Source organism: Penicillium cinerascens (genome assembly GCF_028974065.1).
Source record: "Penicillium cinerascens strain IBT 15544 chromosome Unknown scaffold_4_segment0_segment0, whole genome shotgun sequence".
NCBI lineage: Eukaryota > Fungi > Ascomycota > Eurotiomycetes > Eurotiales > Aspergillaceae > Penicillium > Penicillium cinerascens.
Window position 1 is genome coordinate 1,577,619 of NW_026695297.1, and position 15,226 is coordinate 1,592,844.

The 15,226-nt window shown below is 53.1% G+C and overlaps 8 protein-coding genes across 8 annotated transcripts; 5 read left to right on the forward strand and 3 right to left on the reverse strand.

Moving 5' to 3' along the window:
• Window positions 1-117: 117 nt before the first annotated feature.
• Window positions 118-2,329, forward strand: N7498_008577 (mitochondrial distribution and morphology protein; the record flags this gene model as incomplete). Its single annotated transcript, XM_058455639.1, has 3 exons — window positions 118-835; window positions 885-2,098; window positions 2,176-2,329. The coding sequence occupies 3 exons, from the start codon at window positions 118-120 to the stop codon at window positions 2,305-2,307; spliced, it is 2,064 nt and encodes a 687-aa protein (XP_058305627.1). The 3' UTR covers window positions 2,308-2,329.
• A 697-nt stretch (window positions 2,330-3,026) lies between these two features.
• On the forward strand, window positions 3,027-7,196 carry N7498_008578 (GTPase-activating protein BEM3; the record flags this gene model as incomplete). The annotated part of the gene is made up of 3 exons (XM_058455640.1): window positions 3,027-6,441; window positions 6,504-7,106; window positions 7,162-7,196. 3 exons carry the CDS (start codon window positions 3,027-3,029, stop codon window positions 7,194-7,196), a joined length of 4,053 nt encoding a protein of 1,350 aa, XP_058305628.1.
• Window positions 7,197-7,675: 479 nt separating this feature from the next.
• Window positions 7,676-8,495, reverse strand: N7498_008579 (uncharacterized protein; the record flags this gene model as incomplete). The annotated part of the gene is made up of 2 exons (XM_058455641.1): window positions 7,676-8,313; window positions 8,366-8,495. 2 exons carry the CDS (start codon window positions 8,493-8,495, stop codon window positions 7,676-7,678), a joined length of 768 nt encoding a protein of 255 aa, XP_058305629.1.
• Window positions 8,496-8,616: 121 nt separating this feature from the next.
• On the forward strand, window positions 8,617-9,522 carry N7498_008580 (18S rRNA methyltransferase BUD23; the record flags this gene model as incomplete). Its single annotated transcript, XM_058455642.1, has 2 exons — window positions 8,617-8,639; window positions 8,703-9,522. The coding sequence occupies 2 exons, from the start codon at window positions 8,617-8,619 to the stop codon at window positions 9,520-9,522; spliced, it is 843 nt and encodes a 280-aa protein (XP_058305630.1).
• A 301-nt stretch (window positions 9,523-9,823) lies between these two features.
• On the reverse strand, window positions 9,824-11,243 carry N7498_008581 (isocitrate dehydrogenase (NAD(+)) IDH1; the record flags this gene model as incomplete). The annotated part of the gene is made up of 5 exons (XM_058455643.1): window positions 9,824-9,911; window positions 9,973-10,876; window positions 10,955-11,029; window positions 11,101-11,158; window positions 11,214-11,243. 5 exons carry the CDS (start codon window positions 11,241-11,243, stop codon window positions 9,824-9,826), a joined length of 1,155 nt encoding a protein of 384 aa, XP_058305631.1.
• A 724-nt stretch (window positions 11,244-11,967) lies between these two features.
• N7498_008582 (mating alpha-pheromone PpgA) lies at window positions 11,968-12,312 on the forward strand (the record flags this gene model as incomplete). The annotated part of the gene is made up of 1 exon (XM_058455644.1): window positions 11,968-12,312. The coding sequence occupies one exon, from the start codon at window positions 11,968-11,970 to the stop codon at window positions 12,310-12,312; it is 345 nt and encodes a 114-aa protein (XP_058305632.1).
• Window positions 12,313-12,770: 458 nt separating this feature from the next.
• On the reverse strand, window positions 12,771-13,588 carry N7498_008583 (uncharacterized protein; the record flags this gene model as incomplete). Its single annotated transcript, XM_058455645.1, has 2 exons — window positions 12,771-13,436; window positions 13,490-13,588. 2 exons carry the CDS (start codon window positions 13,586-13,588, stop codon window positions 12,771-12,773), a joined length of 765 nt encoding a protein of 254 aa, XP_058305633.1.
• A 377-nt stretch (window positions 13,589-13,965) lies between these two features.
• Window positions 13,966-15,104, forward strand: N7498_008584 (proteasome core particle subunit alpha 7; the record flags this gene model as incomplete). Its single annotated transcript, XM_058455646.1, has 5 exons — window positions 13,966-13,968; window positions 14,018-14,083; window positions 14,159-14,317; window positions 14,392-14,718; window positions 14,778-15,104. The coding sequence occupies 5 exons, from the start codon at window positions 13,966-13,968 to the stop codon at window positions 15,102-15,104; spliced, it is 882 nt and encodes a 293-aa protein (XP_058305634.1).
• Between the last annotated feature and the right edge of the window lie 122 nt (window positions 15,105-15,226).

Here is a 15,226-nt window from a genome sequence, read left to right on the forward strand (position 1 = left end):
GCAAACAAAACAAACACCGATGATTTCATTCCCGGAGCTCGCTGAGTCCTGACACCATCAACCAACGTTCCCTCTCTCTTTCCCCTTACCTATGAGTCGCAGGATGTGAAGACGAAGATGTCCGCCAACTTTGGACGTCGCCTGTATACCCATCTATGGGAATCGGCGAGCCCATTTCGCGGTCGCATACGAAATCGCATCTCCGCCCCCGATGCGAAGGTCTTCGACTCGTTTTCCACAGGCAAACGATTCTCAACATCCAAAAAGGCCATCCCTCTTACGAGACGAGTTGCTTCCGGGGGCTTTCTCGTTCTCGGTGTTTCTCCTAGCTCCACTGCGGCCGAAGGTGGCGTGGCTTGCATCGTTCCCTCAACCCAGATAGCCGCTCAATATGTCTGGAAGCGAGCTTTACATACATCAAACAACAACCAGTCTGATAAAGGTGCATCCAGCGATCGTCGCCCCATCAAGGAAGATGATATTTCTCACGCCCAAAATCCCGATCAAATTCCTCCGCAAACCCCTCCGTCGAAACTGCCTCAAGGACCGCGTCCATCCACACCTCCCAATCGCCACTTGATGGATCGCTTGCCGCATATGCCCCATTTACATCGGCCCACAAAGGAAGAACTTTTGGCCGCAGCGACTGGATTTTGGTCGCGCCTTAAGGTGCGATTCAAGTGGTTTTCTATTCGGAGTGTACGGCCCTTCAACTTAGATGAAATCACGGCACTTTTCTCATGGGTTCTACTTGGCCATGTTGTCTGGGTCGTTGTGGGAACCACAACATTCTTCTCGCTGTTAATCCTGGCCATCAACACGGTCTTTGCGCAGGGTATTTATCCGAGACATCCTGGGCGATACCTTTGCTAACATTGAAACAGAAACGCTCGCCGGATGGGTAGGTAACTACCTTACCAAATCATCTGGAGTTAAAGTTGTCTTCGAGTCTGCCATCGTACCCAAATGGAAGAATGGCGTCATCACTTTCAAAAACGTGTTTGTATCGCGGCGGCCCGGTCAGGGGACCGGGCATGTTAGCAAAGGCTCTCCGACGACTGCCGCTGCTGCCGCCGCCGCCGCAGCTCGAGGTGATCCTGGGCCCGAAGACCCATCGCTTGTAACCGAAGAGGAGGATACCAATTACACGCAATTCGACCTATCCATCGAGAGTGTCAACGTCACTCTGTCGTTTACGAAATGGCTCAACGGAAAAGGCCCCCTTCGCGACGTCGAGGTTAAAGGAATACGAGGTGTTGTTGATCGCCGGCAAGTCTACTGGCCAGAGGAAGATCTGGACCCCAAATCGTATCGACATGAGCATCAGCCCGGTGATTTCGAGATCGATTCATTCAAAATGCATGACGTGTTGGTCACGATTTATCAGCCCGATAACTTTCGACCGTTCTCCGTCAGCATTTTCTCATGCGACCTACCCCAGCTGCGCAAGCAGTGGCTCTTCTATGACTTCCTCTCTGCCAACATGATGTCGGGGTCTTTTGACAACTCGTTGTTCACCATTCACCCCCGTCAGACCCACGGTTTCACTGGGCTCCGGTTAGATCAAAAGACCGAGGAAGATGGAAAGCCTAGTCCCTGGAAGCAACACAACAGAATTCGTGTTGACGGGTTGAATATCGACCATTTGAATCGAGGTGTCCAAGGACCCTTTTCGTGGATTCATGAAGGCACTGTGGACATTGTGGCGGACATCATGTTACCTTCCGAGAACGATGAAAGCATCGCAAAGGTGATGGTTGATTTTTATGACAGACTGGAGGCCACCGTTACTTCCAATCAATACCCAGAGACTTTGCCTCAGCAGTCCCAAGATGATACAGAGTCCGCATCCAATGCTGACAAACGGTTCTTGGTCATGGACTTGCGAGTCAACCTCAACAATGTTCGAGCCGCGGTCCCGATATTTACTCGAGATCTCTCCTATATCAATAACGCACTTATCCGACCGATTGTCGCCTACATCAACTCAAAGCGCACCTTCATTCCTATCAATTGCCGCCTCGTCAAGCGCGTCAGCGACTTCGATGGGAGCTGGACTATCTTTGACAGTAGTTTAATGGATGACTTGTCCGCTGCTGTAAGTATATCTCTTGGCCTCCCCCTCCCAAAAAATCTAACCGCACATGTCCGCTTTTGTGCTAACAATTTTCGCAGACATACGACGCATTCGCTCGGGATGTTGTGGATGATCAGGCCCGCAAGAGACGGTTCAAGAAAGTTGGATTCTGGTCCCTTCAGCTTGCCGCGCAGGCTATTTTCATGGGCATGGCTGGCAACATTGCATGATTCTGTACATTTTCTATGACCTTTACCCGACGTTTCCGACAAGGGTTTTTCTGGCCGGCGTTTGGGTCTTTTCGATGTCATAACCACTTTGCATTTGCGGAGTCCGGGGCATTTCCACTGAACCATTCTCATTTCCTCTAGCGAGACATTACTTCTCTCGCCTCCTTTTCTAGTTCTGTTTCTGTTTCTGGCGTGTATCATAGGTCTCACACATTGTCTTTGCGCGAAGCTGACGAGAGGAGGTCGGGAGAGCGCTTTGTCTTGTAGAATCGATCTTCTGGTCTACTCTTTATCCGACCCCTTTACTACCTGCTACCTGGTGTACATAGATGGGTATATAGCTATCTGGAGATATACTAAGACCGTCATAGAAATTGTACCAGGATCGGTATACGGACTTATCCTAGTTCAAGGGCCCAAAACCGTGAGTCCAAATGCTGGTTTCTAGGCTGTCAAACAGCGATCGTCGCTGGGCTCCACTGAGGAGTTCGAGACTAAACAGAAACAATTATCAACGTGCACACCCCCCCTTTTCTTTCTTTATTTCCTTCCCCACCTTGCGCTGGGAAACAAAGCCCGATTTTTGGCGGGTGTAAGATTTCTTGCTCGGCTGAGACAACCCCCTTTCTGTAAGCTTCAGCTTCCCGGGACCCGCCATCCCGCCTCCTGGGTCCTTTGCCCCCCCCCCGAACCCCCTCTGATGTGCTGATCCCTGAACCATGTCGCAGCCGCGAGGCATGGAAGACGACTCGGGTCACACGGCCAGGAACAAATCTGCCCATCCGCCTTTGAATAGCGGTCTCATCCCCCGGGATTATCTCGCGCGATCAGACATGGCGCGCTCCGGAGCTGGCTCCCGCCATATCTCACCTTCGCCTCTACACACCAGCTCGCTCCCACAATCCTTTCTTCACGAGGACTCGCCCTCTTCCTATAGCCCGCTTTCGCCCAGGTCCAGTGCCAACGCGTCTCCTTCCCAGAATCGGTCGCCTATTTCCCGTATGGTGAATGCGCCATTCCCCGTGCCTCCCTCCAGCTCGGCCCATCCTGTCGCTCAATCCTCGAACATATCGAATACGGGGACGGCGGACATGGCCAACAGGCCGGGTGACAAAAATTCACCTAAGCCGCCAGGCGTGGCCGAGCCCGATCGTTCCGCATCATCGTCTGTGAGCTCTATTTTGTCTGCGCCCGGTGACCATCCGACGCACCGCATCATGCCTCGCACTTCCTCTATCGATTCGGCCATTTCATCCTTATCCTCCGCCTCTCAAAAATCGACATTCGATGCCAATGCTTTGAGTCCAGCGGATATCAGCAACCTCATTAATGCTGCTGGTTCCGCGGAGGCTGTCATTGTTCACCTCCTGAGAGAGAAGCACCAAGCCGCCTCTCAAAACTCGCAACTCTGGAAGCTGGTTGATAAACAACGCACCCTTATACTGGGACTCAACAAAGACCTAGAATGTGCTTTCAAGGAGAAAGAAAAGTATAAGAAGAAGCTCAAAGAGTTCCAGGACACGGCACCTCCGCTATCAACCACTGATCTATCCGTACCGCGAACCGCCCTGACCGATGTCGATCATTCGGATGTGGTGCCAGAGCTCGAGAACAAGAGCAAACCGCGTCGGAATGATCAGCCATCCGTCGTCCCACCCTCTGCGACGCCCGGTATTACCCTTGAAGGCATATCCGATTTCGGTCCCGCAGCCGACGTCTCGTCCTCAGTCGCAGGCGAAACACAGCGACTACCACAGCCGAACCGCAAGCCACCCCCTGCACCGCTGAATCTACGACCAGGTGACACTCTGCCAGGGCCTGCAGAACCGGACTCCGAATCCGATTATGGCGATACGCAGGAAGCAGATGGACGGCCAAGCGTGGACCGTGGGAGAAGAAAGACGCGAGAAGATGACGACCGAGACCGCGAGGTTGGCTTGCAAAAAGAAGTAGATACCCATGGCGCCGTTGGAGCTGCCACGTTTGAGACCACATCTCAGAGCTCACCGGATACTGCTACATCTGCTAGTCCGGCGGCGATCCCTCGTGAATTTGCAACGAGATCGCCGCCAGGTATGAGCCAGTCTGGCTCCTTCGCCTCCATTACGAATTCTCGAGTTAATCCCCCCACTTCAAATGGACATCAAAATGTCACGATGCCCAAGAGCCCCGGCCTTCCATTGAGTCCAAGGCCTGAGGATCGGCCCATTGGCTCGCCCTTACCTCGGATGCCCAGAGACATGTCTGCGGGTTATAATCCCTCAGGACTGCCCATTTCTCCGAGAGCTTCAAACTATCCAGTTCCATTTCAGCCTGGAGATTATCAACCTCTGACCGGGAGGCCTGGAGGCCCAATTCCATCAATCGATCCAACCGTCAAGGTAGACAGTCCAAGATCACCCGGGTTTCCAGAAAGCAGTATATACCAGGGCTTAGTTTCAGAGGAATACCCCGGGCTGCTTCTGCCCCCGAATGCGCTCCCTTTGATCCAAGTCAGGGTATCTTCGTCACGGCTTCGACCTTCCAGAAATAGCTACATGGTATCCAAGCCCCTGGACGAGGAACCTGTCTTTACACTCAGTGTTATTTCTCGATCTGATATGGTTGAGCTTTGGCGGGTCGAGAAGATCATTGCTTCCCTGCCTCAATTGGACCATCAAGTCAGACAACTCGCCTCATTTTCCGGCAGGTTGCCCGATCGCAGCATCTTCAGTGGTCATTCACCTGCCAAAGTGGATGCCCGGCGTGCTGCGTTGAATGCATACTTTGACAGTCTCTTGGACACGCCTATGGACGAGAAAGCTGCAGTGGTCATTTGCCAGTTCCTCACAAATGATGCCATTGAGCCTCGAGATGATGAGACGAGCTTGCTCAAAGGTCATGGCCAAGTAAAGCCAGATATGCTTCGGGGCCCAGACGGGAAACCTCGAAAGGAGGGCTATCTCACCAAGAGAGGTAAAAACTTCGGCGGCTGGAAAGCCCGATACTTCGTTCTCCACGGACCCGATCTGAAATACTTTGAATCTCCCGGTGGCCCTCACATGGGTACTATCAAGCTTCATCATGCACAGATCGGCAAACAATCACAGAATCCCACTAGCCAGAGTCAGTCACCCCCAGGTGCTGATGAGGACTCTGACAACCAGTATCGGCATGCTTTCCTTGTTCTAGAACCAAAGAAGAAGGATTCATCGGCGCTCGTCCGGCATGTGCTTTGTGCGGAAAGTGACGAGGAGCGTGATACATGGGTTGATGCCCTGATGGCATATGTCGAGGCACCTTCCTCAGACAATGAGAGCCGTGGCAACTCTTCTTCAAGGAGTCAACCCCAGAGTCAGTCAAAGCATTCTTCCGGCACTACGCCAAAGCCCAAATTGCTTCCCAACGAGGGGAGCAAGCGATCTGGCAGAGGAGTTGAAAGCCCCGATCAGGACGCCGGGGGATCTGTCCAGGGTTTCAGCTTTGACGACACTGTTGCAGCTGAGCCTCCTATACTGGGATCGTCTCTCGAGCAGGCCCCTCGCTCCCCCCGTATTCCGGCCGCTTTATCGACAGACTTCCGAGAGCTGAACCAAAGCCCCGTCGAGCCACCGCAGTCTCCCAAGATCATCTCTGCGCCTACGAATGGTGCAGTGATTCAAGATGTGGGAGCTTGGGGCAATAAGCCCACATCAACAAAGGAAAAGAAGCGCAGCATCTGGGGATTCCGCACACGATCTTCCTTCGACCTTGCTTCGCAGGCCTCCGTCGATGTGTCTACGGCGAATAATAACATTCAAGCCGAGCGGAGAGAGCATGTCAAGCCGGTCTTCGGCATTCCATTGGCTGAGGCTGTGCAGGATTGTGGGCCCTACGGAATCGATGCGGAGCTACCGGCCGTCGTCTATCGCTGCATTGAATATCTTCAAGCAAAGGGCGCAGCATCGGAGGAGGGTATCTTCCGCTTGAGCGGCTCCAATGTTGTGATCAAGGCGCTGAAAGAACGTTTCAATACAGAAGGAGACGTGGACTTCTTGGCTGGGGACCAGTATTACGATGTCCATGCTGTGGCTTCTCTTTTCAAACAATACCTCCGAGAACTCCCCACTACGGTGTTGACGCGGGAGCTTCATCTGGATTTCCTCCGTGTCCTCGGTAAGCTTACTTGTTTGTCCCTTCACCTACATCGGGTGACACAACTAATTCCATCCAAACAGAACTCGATGATCGGCAGAATAAGATCATTGCCTTCAACTCCCTAGTTCACCGGTTACCGAGGCCAAACCTAGCATTGCTGCGAGCACTGTCTCTTTTCTTGATCGAGATTGTCAGTAACTCTGATGTGAACAAGATGACGGTCAGGAACGTCGGCATCGTCTTTGCTCCTACTCTCAACATTCCGGCGCCGGTGTTCTCGATGTTCCTTACCGACTTCGACAGCATTTTCGGCGACGACTCCGGTTCCAGTCCAACATCTGTGGAGCTGACCGTTGACCACAGTCTGTCACCGGGTGATGTCCGTTCCCCACGTCATCAAATGTTTTCAGATATACCGACTCCCTCGTATAACCAGACCTCATTCCGAGGCTCGGACGATGCGCCTACCGGCCTTGACCATTCTCGTGCCCCCGATGAAGCTGGTTTTGTTTCAATGCAGCCCTCTTACGACCAGGCGGGTTACAAACAGGACATGTATAGTCAACCTGCTGGAGCCTCTGGTCCATTCTCTTCTCTGAATGGCATGCTGTCTCCTAGTTCGGATGATTCTCGCGCAGCCAAGGCAAAGAGGCGAGAAAGCTCGATGCTTTTCATGGACCACAGTATGTTTTTAATACCGCTGGAGATGCTCCGTTCAATGATAACTGACTCTTGCAGCACCGGAAGACCTCTCCTTTCACCAAGGCAAATAAATTATTGGCCAACCAAACCAATACGTCGCGACTTCGTTTTGGCTGCTTTGTTCTTCCCACGTTTCCCAATTCTAATTCCTGGCCATCTATGCCCCTTTGAAAGATCACGATTTGCACGCAGAATGACGACCTTACCCACTTGGCACCAGCAGAGTCGCAGGGAATGTTTAATGATAATGGTAATTAGGACAAGGCTGCAATATCGAAGGCTGGCGGGCCTTGAACTATATTGACTTGGAGGTTTATGTTTCTTGATCTATTTTTATACCCCTTCTATTATATTTCATTCTCGGTCGGCGCTGTGTCGCGGTCTTTGGCTCAATGCCTTTTTTGATTTTGAGCCGACTTGGTCTTATGTGGCTTGCCTCACATGCGGTTGCATGACACGTCTCTCAATATCGTACCATTATCCTTTTCCATACTTCCACTCGCTCGGTCAGAGCTGCAAATGCCATATTCAGTTTATACGATGTTTCCTTTTAAAAACGCCTGGTTCGCTCGCCCTTCCAGAGCCCCATCAGCTCGCCATTTTCTCGAGCCCAATCCCGTACGTTATCTACCAGCGCTTTCGCCATGCCTTTATTCTTGGACTTGCCATCCGGTGAGTCATGGCTATGACCCAGACCGGTCGAGGCATGCTCCCCGGTTGCGTACTCAGAACCCATACTAGGCAAAACATTGTCACCCGCGCTCAAACTCACAAAGAGAGCAAATGGGACTAGCCAAACACACAGGCCAAAATACGAAGCCACTTCGGAGAACGAGGGGATATCTTCGTAGTTGACCTGATATGGCTGGCGCCAGTTGTTCTCAGCTCGTTGGGACGGGGCTGGAGGTTTCGAGAAATGGCGGAACCATAGCCAATGATTGAGGACAACCAATACGCAGGAGAGAAGAAACAGAGGGTCCGATAGCTTCACGATGGGGAAGCGACGTAAGTTGCTGGCATAGACCAAGTGAGAAAGGATGCTGAGAAGAGAGAGCCACACTGGGAAGCGGTCGAAGATGACGAGTAGCACCTGAACTGCAATGATGCAGTATATCAGGCGACTCAAAAGCTTGCGGGCGAGGACAGTGTGCTCCTCGACAAGCTCAGATAGATAGTAGAGCCCCGAGGCTGCATCTGATGTTAGTCTTCAGTCGAGCTGAGGGAGCCACGAGGAACCTACCGATGGCCAGGGTCAGAAAGGCAAACCCGACGACCACCCCTAGATAACCGAGCAGAGGAAGAATCCACATCGCAAAGACGGCCGCGATGTTGGAGGTGAAAGATGAAGTGGATGAGGCGAGTTGGCGCATGCGGAGCTGTCGATTGTTTCCGCAATGACGCTTTGGGGTAGGTGCCTCAGGCTTCCACCCCGCCTCCAAAAAAAAGTCTCGGTCTGCGAATTCGCCTCGACTTCTCACCCCAAAGCCCACCATGTCGCGCCCGGAAGATATTCTGTATGTCTCTACGCTATTTGAATTCCGACTGAGATCCGCAACTAACCAGTTTCGCGAGAACAGCCCACCCGACCTCTTCTACAACGACAATGAATCCCGCAAATATACAACCTCGTCGCGTATCAGGAACATCCAGGCCGACATGACCAACCGGGCCCTGGAGCTCCTCAACCTGGAATCCCCGTCACTGATTCTGGATGTCGGATGTGGCTCGGGTCTTTCTGGAGAGATCCTGTCACAGGAATCTCCCGAAGATGGCGGACCACACGTATGGGTTGGTATGGACATTTCACCGAGCATGTTGGACGTGGCCCTACAGCGCGACGTAGAGGGTGATCTGTTCCTTGCCGACATTGGACAGGGCGTTCCTTTCCGGCCTGGAAGCTTCGACGCGGCAATTAGCATCAGTGCTATCCAGTGGCTGTGCAACGCAGAAACCAGCGACGTCAGCCCCGAGGGTCGCCTCAAACGATTCTTCGAAGGTCTCTATGCAAGCCTCCGTCGCGGTGGTAGAGCTGTCTGCCAGTTTTACCCCAAAAACGATATCCAACGGAGCATGATCAGCGGAGCCGCGATCAAGGCAGGATTTGGTGCGGGTATCCTGGAGGATGACCCCGGTACCAAGAACAGCAAGTTATATTTGGTTCTGACGGTCGGCGGTGGCGGTCTGCAGGGTGACATTACCGGAGTCGTGAATGGTATGGACGATGTGAATGTCCTGGATGCCAGAAGAAAAGCCATGGAGTTGAAAGGTGCCCGAGGCGCGCCACGGAAAGGCGACAAGGCTTGGATCATGAAAAAGAAGGAGCAGATGGAGAAGAAAGGAAAGGTTGTGAAGCAGAACTCCAAATACACCGGCCGCAAGAGGCGTGTGGCCTTCTGATCACAGATTTTCTACATATTCCAACCCTTTGATACCCTTTTCTTACACCACCCATCACATCTCGTCTTCGAAACTGAGTTTCCGAATACAAAAATAGCAACTGGTCTAACTCTGAAATCCAAAAAGTGTCTATTGCTATAACTTGCCGGGGGACATTGCGAGCTAAATAGAAAGAAAGATAATACATGATAGAGGGTCAGTCCAGCTAGTTCATGGCCCGCGGAGTCCACTGCAGATGAGTCGGCTGGATGTATCCTCGGTCGTAGCGGTAGGGACGATGCAAGGCAACGAGGGTTTAAATTTACAGAGCCGCCTCCATCTTGTCCAAGACAGCACGGGTAAATTCATGAGTGGTAGCCTGACCACCCATGTCGCGAGTCCGAGTCTTGCTATAGGATCGTTAGCAACCATAGTGACAAGAAACAACCGGTTTTACAAGGGGCTACTTACCCTTCACCAATCACATCGTAGACAGCCTTGGAGATACGGTTGGCGTGGTCATCCAGACCGAGGTGGCGGAGCAACATGGATCCCGAGAGGATCATGGCACTGGGGTTGGCCTGGTCCTTGCCCTTGATGTCGAGACCGACGTGACGGCAACCGGGCTCGAAGACGGCAACGTCACGACCCATGTTGCAGCCAGGGACCAGACCGGGGCCGCCAACGAGGGCAGCACCGACGTTGGAGAGGATGCCTCCATAAAGGTTGGGCATGACCATCACGTCGAACTGCTGGGGGCGCGAAACAGCCTGCATGGAAGCGTTGTCCACGATCATGTCGTTCACCTCCAGTGTGGGATAGTTCTCAGCGACCTTGTGGAAAGTGCTGCGGAAGAGACCATCGGCAAGCTTCATGATGTTGGCCTTGTGGATACAGGTAACCTTCTTCCGGTTGTTGGCGAGGGCGAAGCTGAAGGCGAACTTGGCGATACGCTCGGACTTGGCGCGGGTGATGATCTTGAGGGACTCGACCACGCCCTGAACCGACTGGTGCTCGAGGCCGGAGTACTCACCCTCGGTGTTCTCACGGATGATGCAAAGGTCAACATCCTTGTGACGGGTTTCGTATCCAGGGATGTTCTTGATCAGGGAGATCGAGGCGTAGATGTCCAGCTCCTGGCGCAGGGCGACGTTGAAAGACTGGTGGCCGGAACGCTCAACGGGAGTGAAAAGAATACCCTTCAGGCCCAGCTTGTTACGCTTCAGGGAAGCCAGAGACTCCTTGAACAGCTCCTCGGAGTGCTTGTTGCCAGTGTCGACACCACTGACATCGACCTGCTCCCACTCGATCGGGACGTTGTCCGCCTTGAAGATGGTCTTCACGGATTCCGCCACTTCGGCACCAATTCCGTCACCTGGCCATAAAAACAGAGATTAGCATCCAACCAATTCAGCGCAAGGTGAAGAAGAGTCGGTAATTGATTGTGGCATACCGGGAATGAGAGTGACGGTGTACTTGCCACCATACTTGGTGGGCTTGAAAATGTCCGACTGAACGCTGGCAAAAGCTGGTCGCATCAAATGTTAGTGATGAGTTCAAGAATCCACGTATGCGCGCTAGAGAGGGCCAATGGCATACATCTCGCGGGAACGGAGCGACCGAAGGAGGGAGCCACGGAGGCACTGCGGAGCAGGGTCTGAATGAGTTAGCCTTGGCGCGCGCAAGGGGACAAGGGGAAGAACACGACTTACCCGGGCAGGCTGTGCCGTTCTCGAGAACATGGTTTATTGACACGAGTTCTTTGACACGAGGGAAAGGTGGAGGTGAAGGAGAGGGGAGGATAGTGTATGGGGGAAAGCCAGAGGGGGGGGGGAAGGGAAGGATCAGACACTAAGGAAAACGGAAAAAAAGGGCCCGGATGGGCTCGGCATCGCGCGACTCTGACCGGCAGCGGCCCGATCTTATCTCGTGCCTTTCCTTTCTCTTTAAACCTATTGAGCACTTCTTCTGGCACCTACATTTCTTGCACCTTCAATGTTCTTGCACCGCTCATTTCGGGAAATTGCTATTCAGCTACCTTTTGGGGTTTCTTCATCCCCGATGCCCTGACGCCCCTCGGAATTTCACAAAGATTGCCTCGCTGTCGCTCGCCTTCACCGTACCCATTGGCCCGGACTCGACCCCTCGACGAGTCACGAACACGATGACTAGCCTAAAAGAGGCATGTGCTGGAGTATTCAGGCACGTTTCATGATGAAGGCAACAACGTGACTCGTCAAGATCTGAGGCCGTCGGTGTTTCTATAGACCAGTTCAGGTCTCAATAAGCTCTTTGAGCAATGATGAGCCTACAGAAATGTGCAGTCCGTATGGCTCTCGTGAATATATGGCCTTGCTGTCGCTGCTGGCTTTTTCTCGGACCACGATCTTCGTCTCACTCTCTTGAACACCGATCAGTCCAATCCAATATTCTTTTCTCGTCAATCCACTCACCCCGTTCTTCGCAATGAAGTACCTCTCCATCGCCATCCCTCTGCTGGCCGCTGCGACTGTCCAGGCCGCCGCCGTTCCGGAGGCGCAGAATGAGCCCGGCATGCCCATCTGGTGCGGCCACCCCGGCCAGGGCTGCTACATGTACAAGCGCACCGCCGGTGTCTCCAACGAGGTCAAGCGCTCCGCTGAGGCGCTCGCTGAGGCCATGGCCGAGGCCCACCCTCAAGCCCTTCAGATCTGGTGCGGTCACCCCGGCCAGGGCTGTGCCAAGGCCAAGCGCGCCGCCGAGGCCGCCGACGAGGTTAAGCGCTCTGCCGATGCTCTTGCTTATGCCATGGCTGCTCTGGATGAGGAGTAAAGTAAGCTTGTTTGATCCTGATCCTGTCCCGAGTCCTTACTAAACAGTTGGGCAGCGTTGCGCTTTGAATATCCGAGTCTTGTCGGCATTCGTGGTCTCTGATGTCAAACGACATTCTAACCCGATAATGCCATACTCAGTGCTACGTTCGATTGCAGTTCGACATGATGTCGATGCAACCCGGGAGACTCTCAAATGGAGAGTATGATCTGTTACAGATCTATGGCGGACGCTCCTTATGTTACTGGCCATAGTATCCGCATTTTCTACATTCACTGCGGATTTACAAGTAGGAAAATGTATTTAACAAAAAAAAGAAAGAAAAAAAGCAAGCCCACTACGACGATTGAGCCATATATGTCCCATTGTCCCATTGTATACTGTGCATTTGTCGTTTTTCGTGATCTACCTGGATATGTCTGGGCAGAGAAGCTTTCTGTAATCAGGGCCGATCAACCTCAATTTTGGCACCAGTGCGGCTGAACCATCCCACGAGCCGCATGATATCGGTTCATCTCCTCAAATGCCCCGTACTGGGACTCCATCGGTCCCACTTGGGCCGGCTCCCACCACTGTTGGCTGTTGTATACGGGATCTGTAGACGAAGCGTAGGGCACCCCGGTCGTGGGCTCCTTCGATGGAGCAGCCTCGTAGCCCGATAACATGTAAGGTTCTGCAAGCTCGCCATGATCCTCGGAAACGGCATCGACCGGATCGTTCATCTCGAGGTCCTCGGCGGGGTTTGCGGGGAAAGATTGTATATCTTGGCAAGATGGCACGATCGGGGCCCGTTCCAACCGCGAGTAGAGCTGCCACGTTTGTATCAAGCGCTGTCGTTGCTCCACGTCCGCATGTTGAAAGAGTTCCAACTGACTGGAGGAGAAGATGCTGGAGTCAATCCCATGCCGTCCTAAGACACCATGGACGCTCTGAAATGTCTGGAAGATCGGGTTTGGATTCGGGGGAGGTGCTACGTGGGAAGAGTGGTGGTAATGCTGGGAGATACTGAAGGAGACCGGGTCTTTCTGGGCGGAAGGAAGCTGTGCCATGGTCATCTGTCGGTCGAACAAAGCAGCCAGTTCATCCTGCAGCTTGCCTTTGCTCTCCGAGGCAGACAGGCCACACTAGACTCCGGGTCAGGCACTGTTGCAAAGCACAGAGATCAAGCGGAGGCTACCTGGTCACAGTGTGGATTCTCGATGAACGCAGCGAGGGAAAGAGAGATATCAGAAACATGCCCACAGGACGGGCATTGGTGTAAGATGGAAGAAGACATGGTTCCAGGAGGGGAAATGATAACAATAACAAACACCCAAGGCGGTATGATAGAGACCTCCAGATAAACAAGATGTCCAAGCGGAATCCGAGGGAGGAATAGAAAGAAAAGAGATCAGTATTGAACATATGCCTCCTTTTCCCCCACCCAGGCAAATGCCCAAAATTGTAGTTGGGCCGCACTTGATCGCGCGCGGTCCCTCTGGTCACGTGGCTAACAGGCAACCCCGTGACGCAGCTTCGTCGAGCTCATCCACCGGAGCTTCCCACTTCCCCCATCCGCGTTCCTGTCTTCAACAGCTTTCCATTTGTTTCTCCCCCCTTCATTGTCGTCTGTGATTTCGGAAGGCATTGATCTAATTGCACACTTGCACAACCATGGTGGGTCCTATTGTTGTTTCTTGCTACCTAGGCGTTGCTAACAGGGTAGACGTCAATCGGCACGGGATACGATCTCTCCAACTCGGTCTTTTCGCCAGATGGCCGGAATTTCCAGGTAATTTCGCGGATTCCTCTGGGGCGCTCGATACAGCGATACCCCCGGGACTTCATAGCTAACCAACCCATACAGGTTGAGTACGCTGTCAAGGCTGTCGAGAACGGAGGAACAGCTATCGGCATCCGATGCAAGGACGGTGTGGTGCTGGCAGTGGAAAAGATCATCACTAGCAAGCTCCTCAAGCCCGGCGCCAACAAGAGAATCGCGACGGTTGATCGTCATGTCGGCATTGTAAGGACTACCGCCCTTTCCCCTTCAACAACAACCTGTTCTTGGCAGAAACTAATCGATCTCTTACGATTCAGGTATCGGCGGGCCTCGTTCCCGATGGTCGTCATTTTGTTTCCAGAGCCAGAGATGAAGCATCCTCATGGAGAGGTGTATACAAGGGCCCCATACCGACCTCCGCGCTCGCAAATCGCCTCGGTGGCTATGTACAAGCGTACACACTTTACTCCAGCGTACGACCATTTGGCGTGACCTCCATCGTCGGAGGATGGGATAGCGAAGCGGACCTGGCTGTCGATGGCCAGGTAGGCACAGGGCCGAAGTCCGGCTCCGGTGGAAAAGTCGAAGGAGCCCAGGCTGGAGGACCGGGGCTATACATGATCGAGCCTAGTGGACTTTACTGGGTACGTAGATAGACTTGAACCTTTTCACGAGGTGTGGCTCTTGCTAATGGTCGATATAGGGCTATTACGGTGCTGCCACCGGCAAGGGACGCCAGGCTGCAAAGGCGGAGCTGGAAAAGCTGGACCTGACCTCAGGCAATCTGTCTTTGGCAGATGGTGTGAAGGAAGCAGCTCGCATCATCTACGTTGCCCACGAAGATAGCAAGGACAAGGAGTTTGAGTTGGAAATGTCATGGATCAGCTCGATCGACGGTCCGACCAAGGGCCGTCACGAGGAGGTACCAAAGGACATTCGGGAAGAGGCTGAGAAGTTTGCGCGACGGGCTCTGGAGGGCGAAGATGAGGATGAGGAGGATAAGGGCCCCGGAGAGCAGATGGAAGAATGAACGTGTCAATAGATTTGGCAGCGAATACATTTTAATTTGATGCTTCTGCGATGCCTTTGTCCCATTCACATCGGGCCCGATAATAGATCTGAAATCGAGATGGGGACTCCGAGTGGATTCGG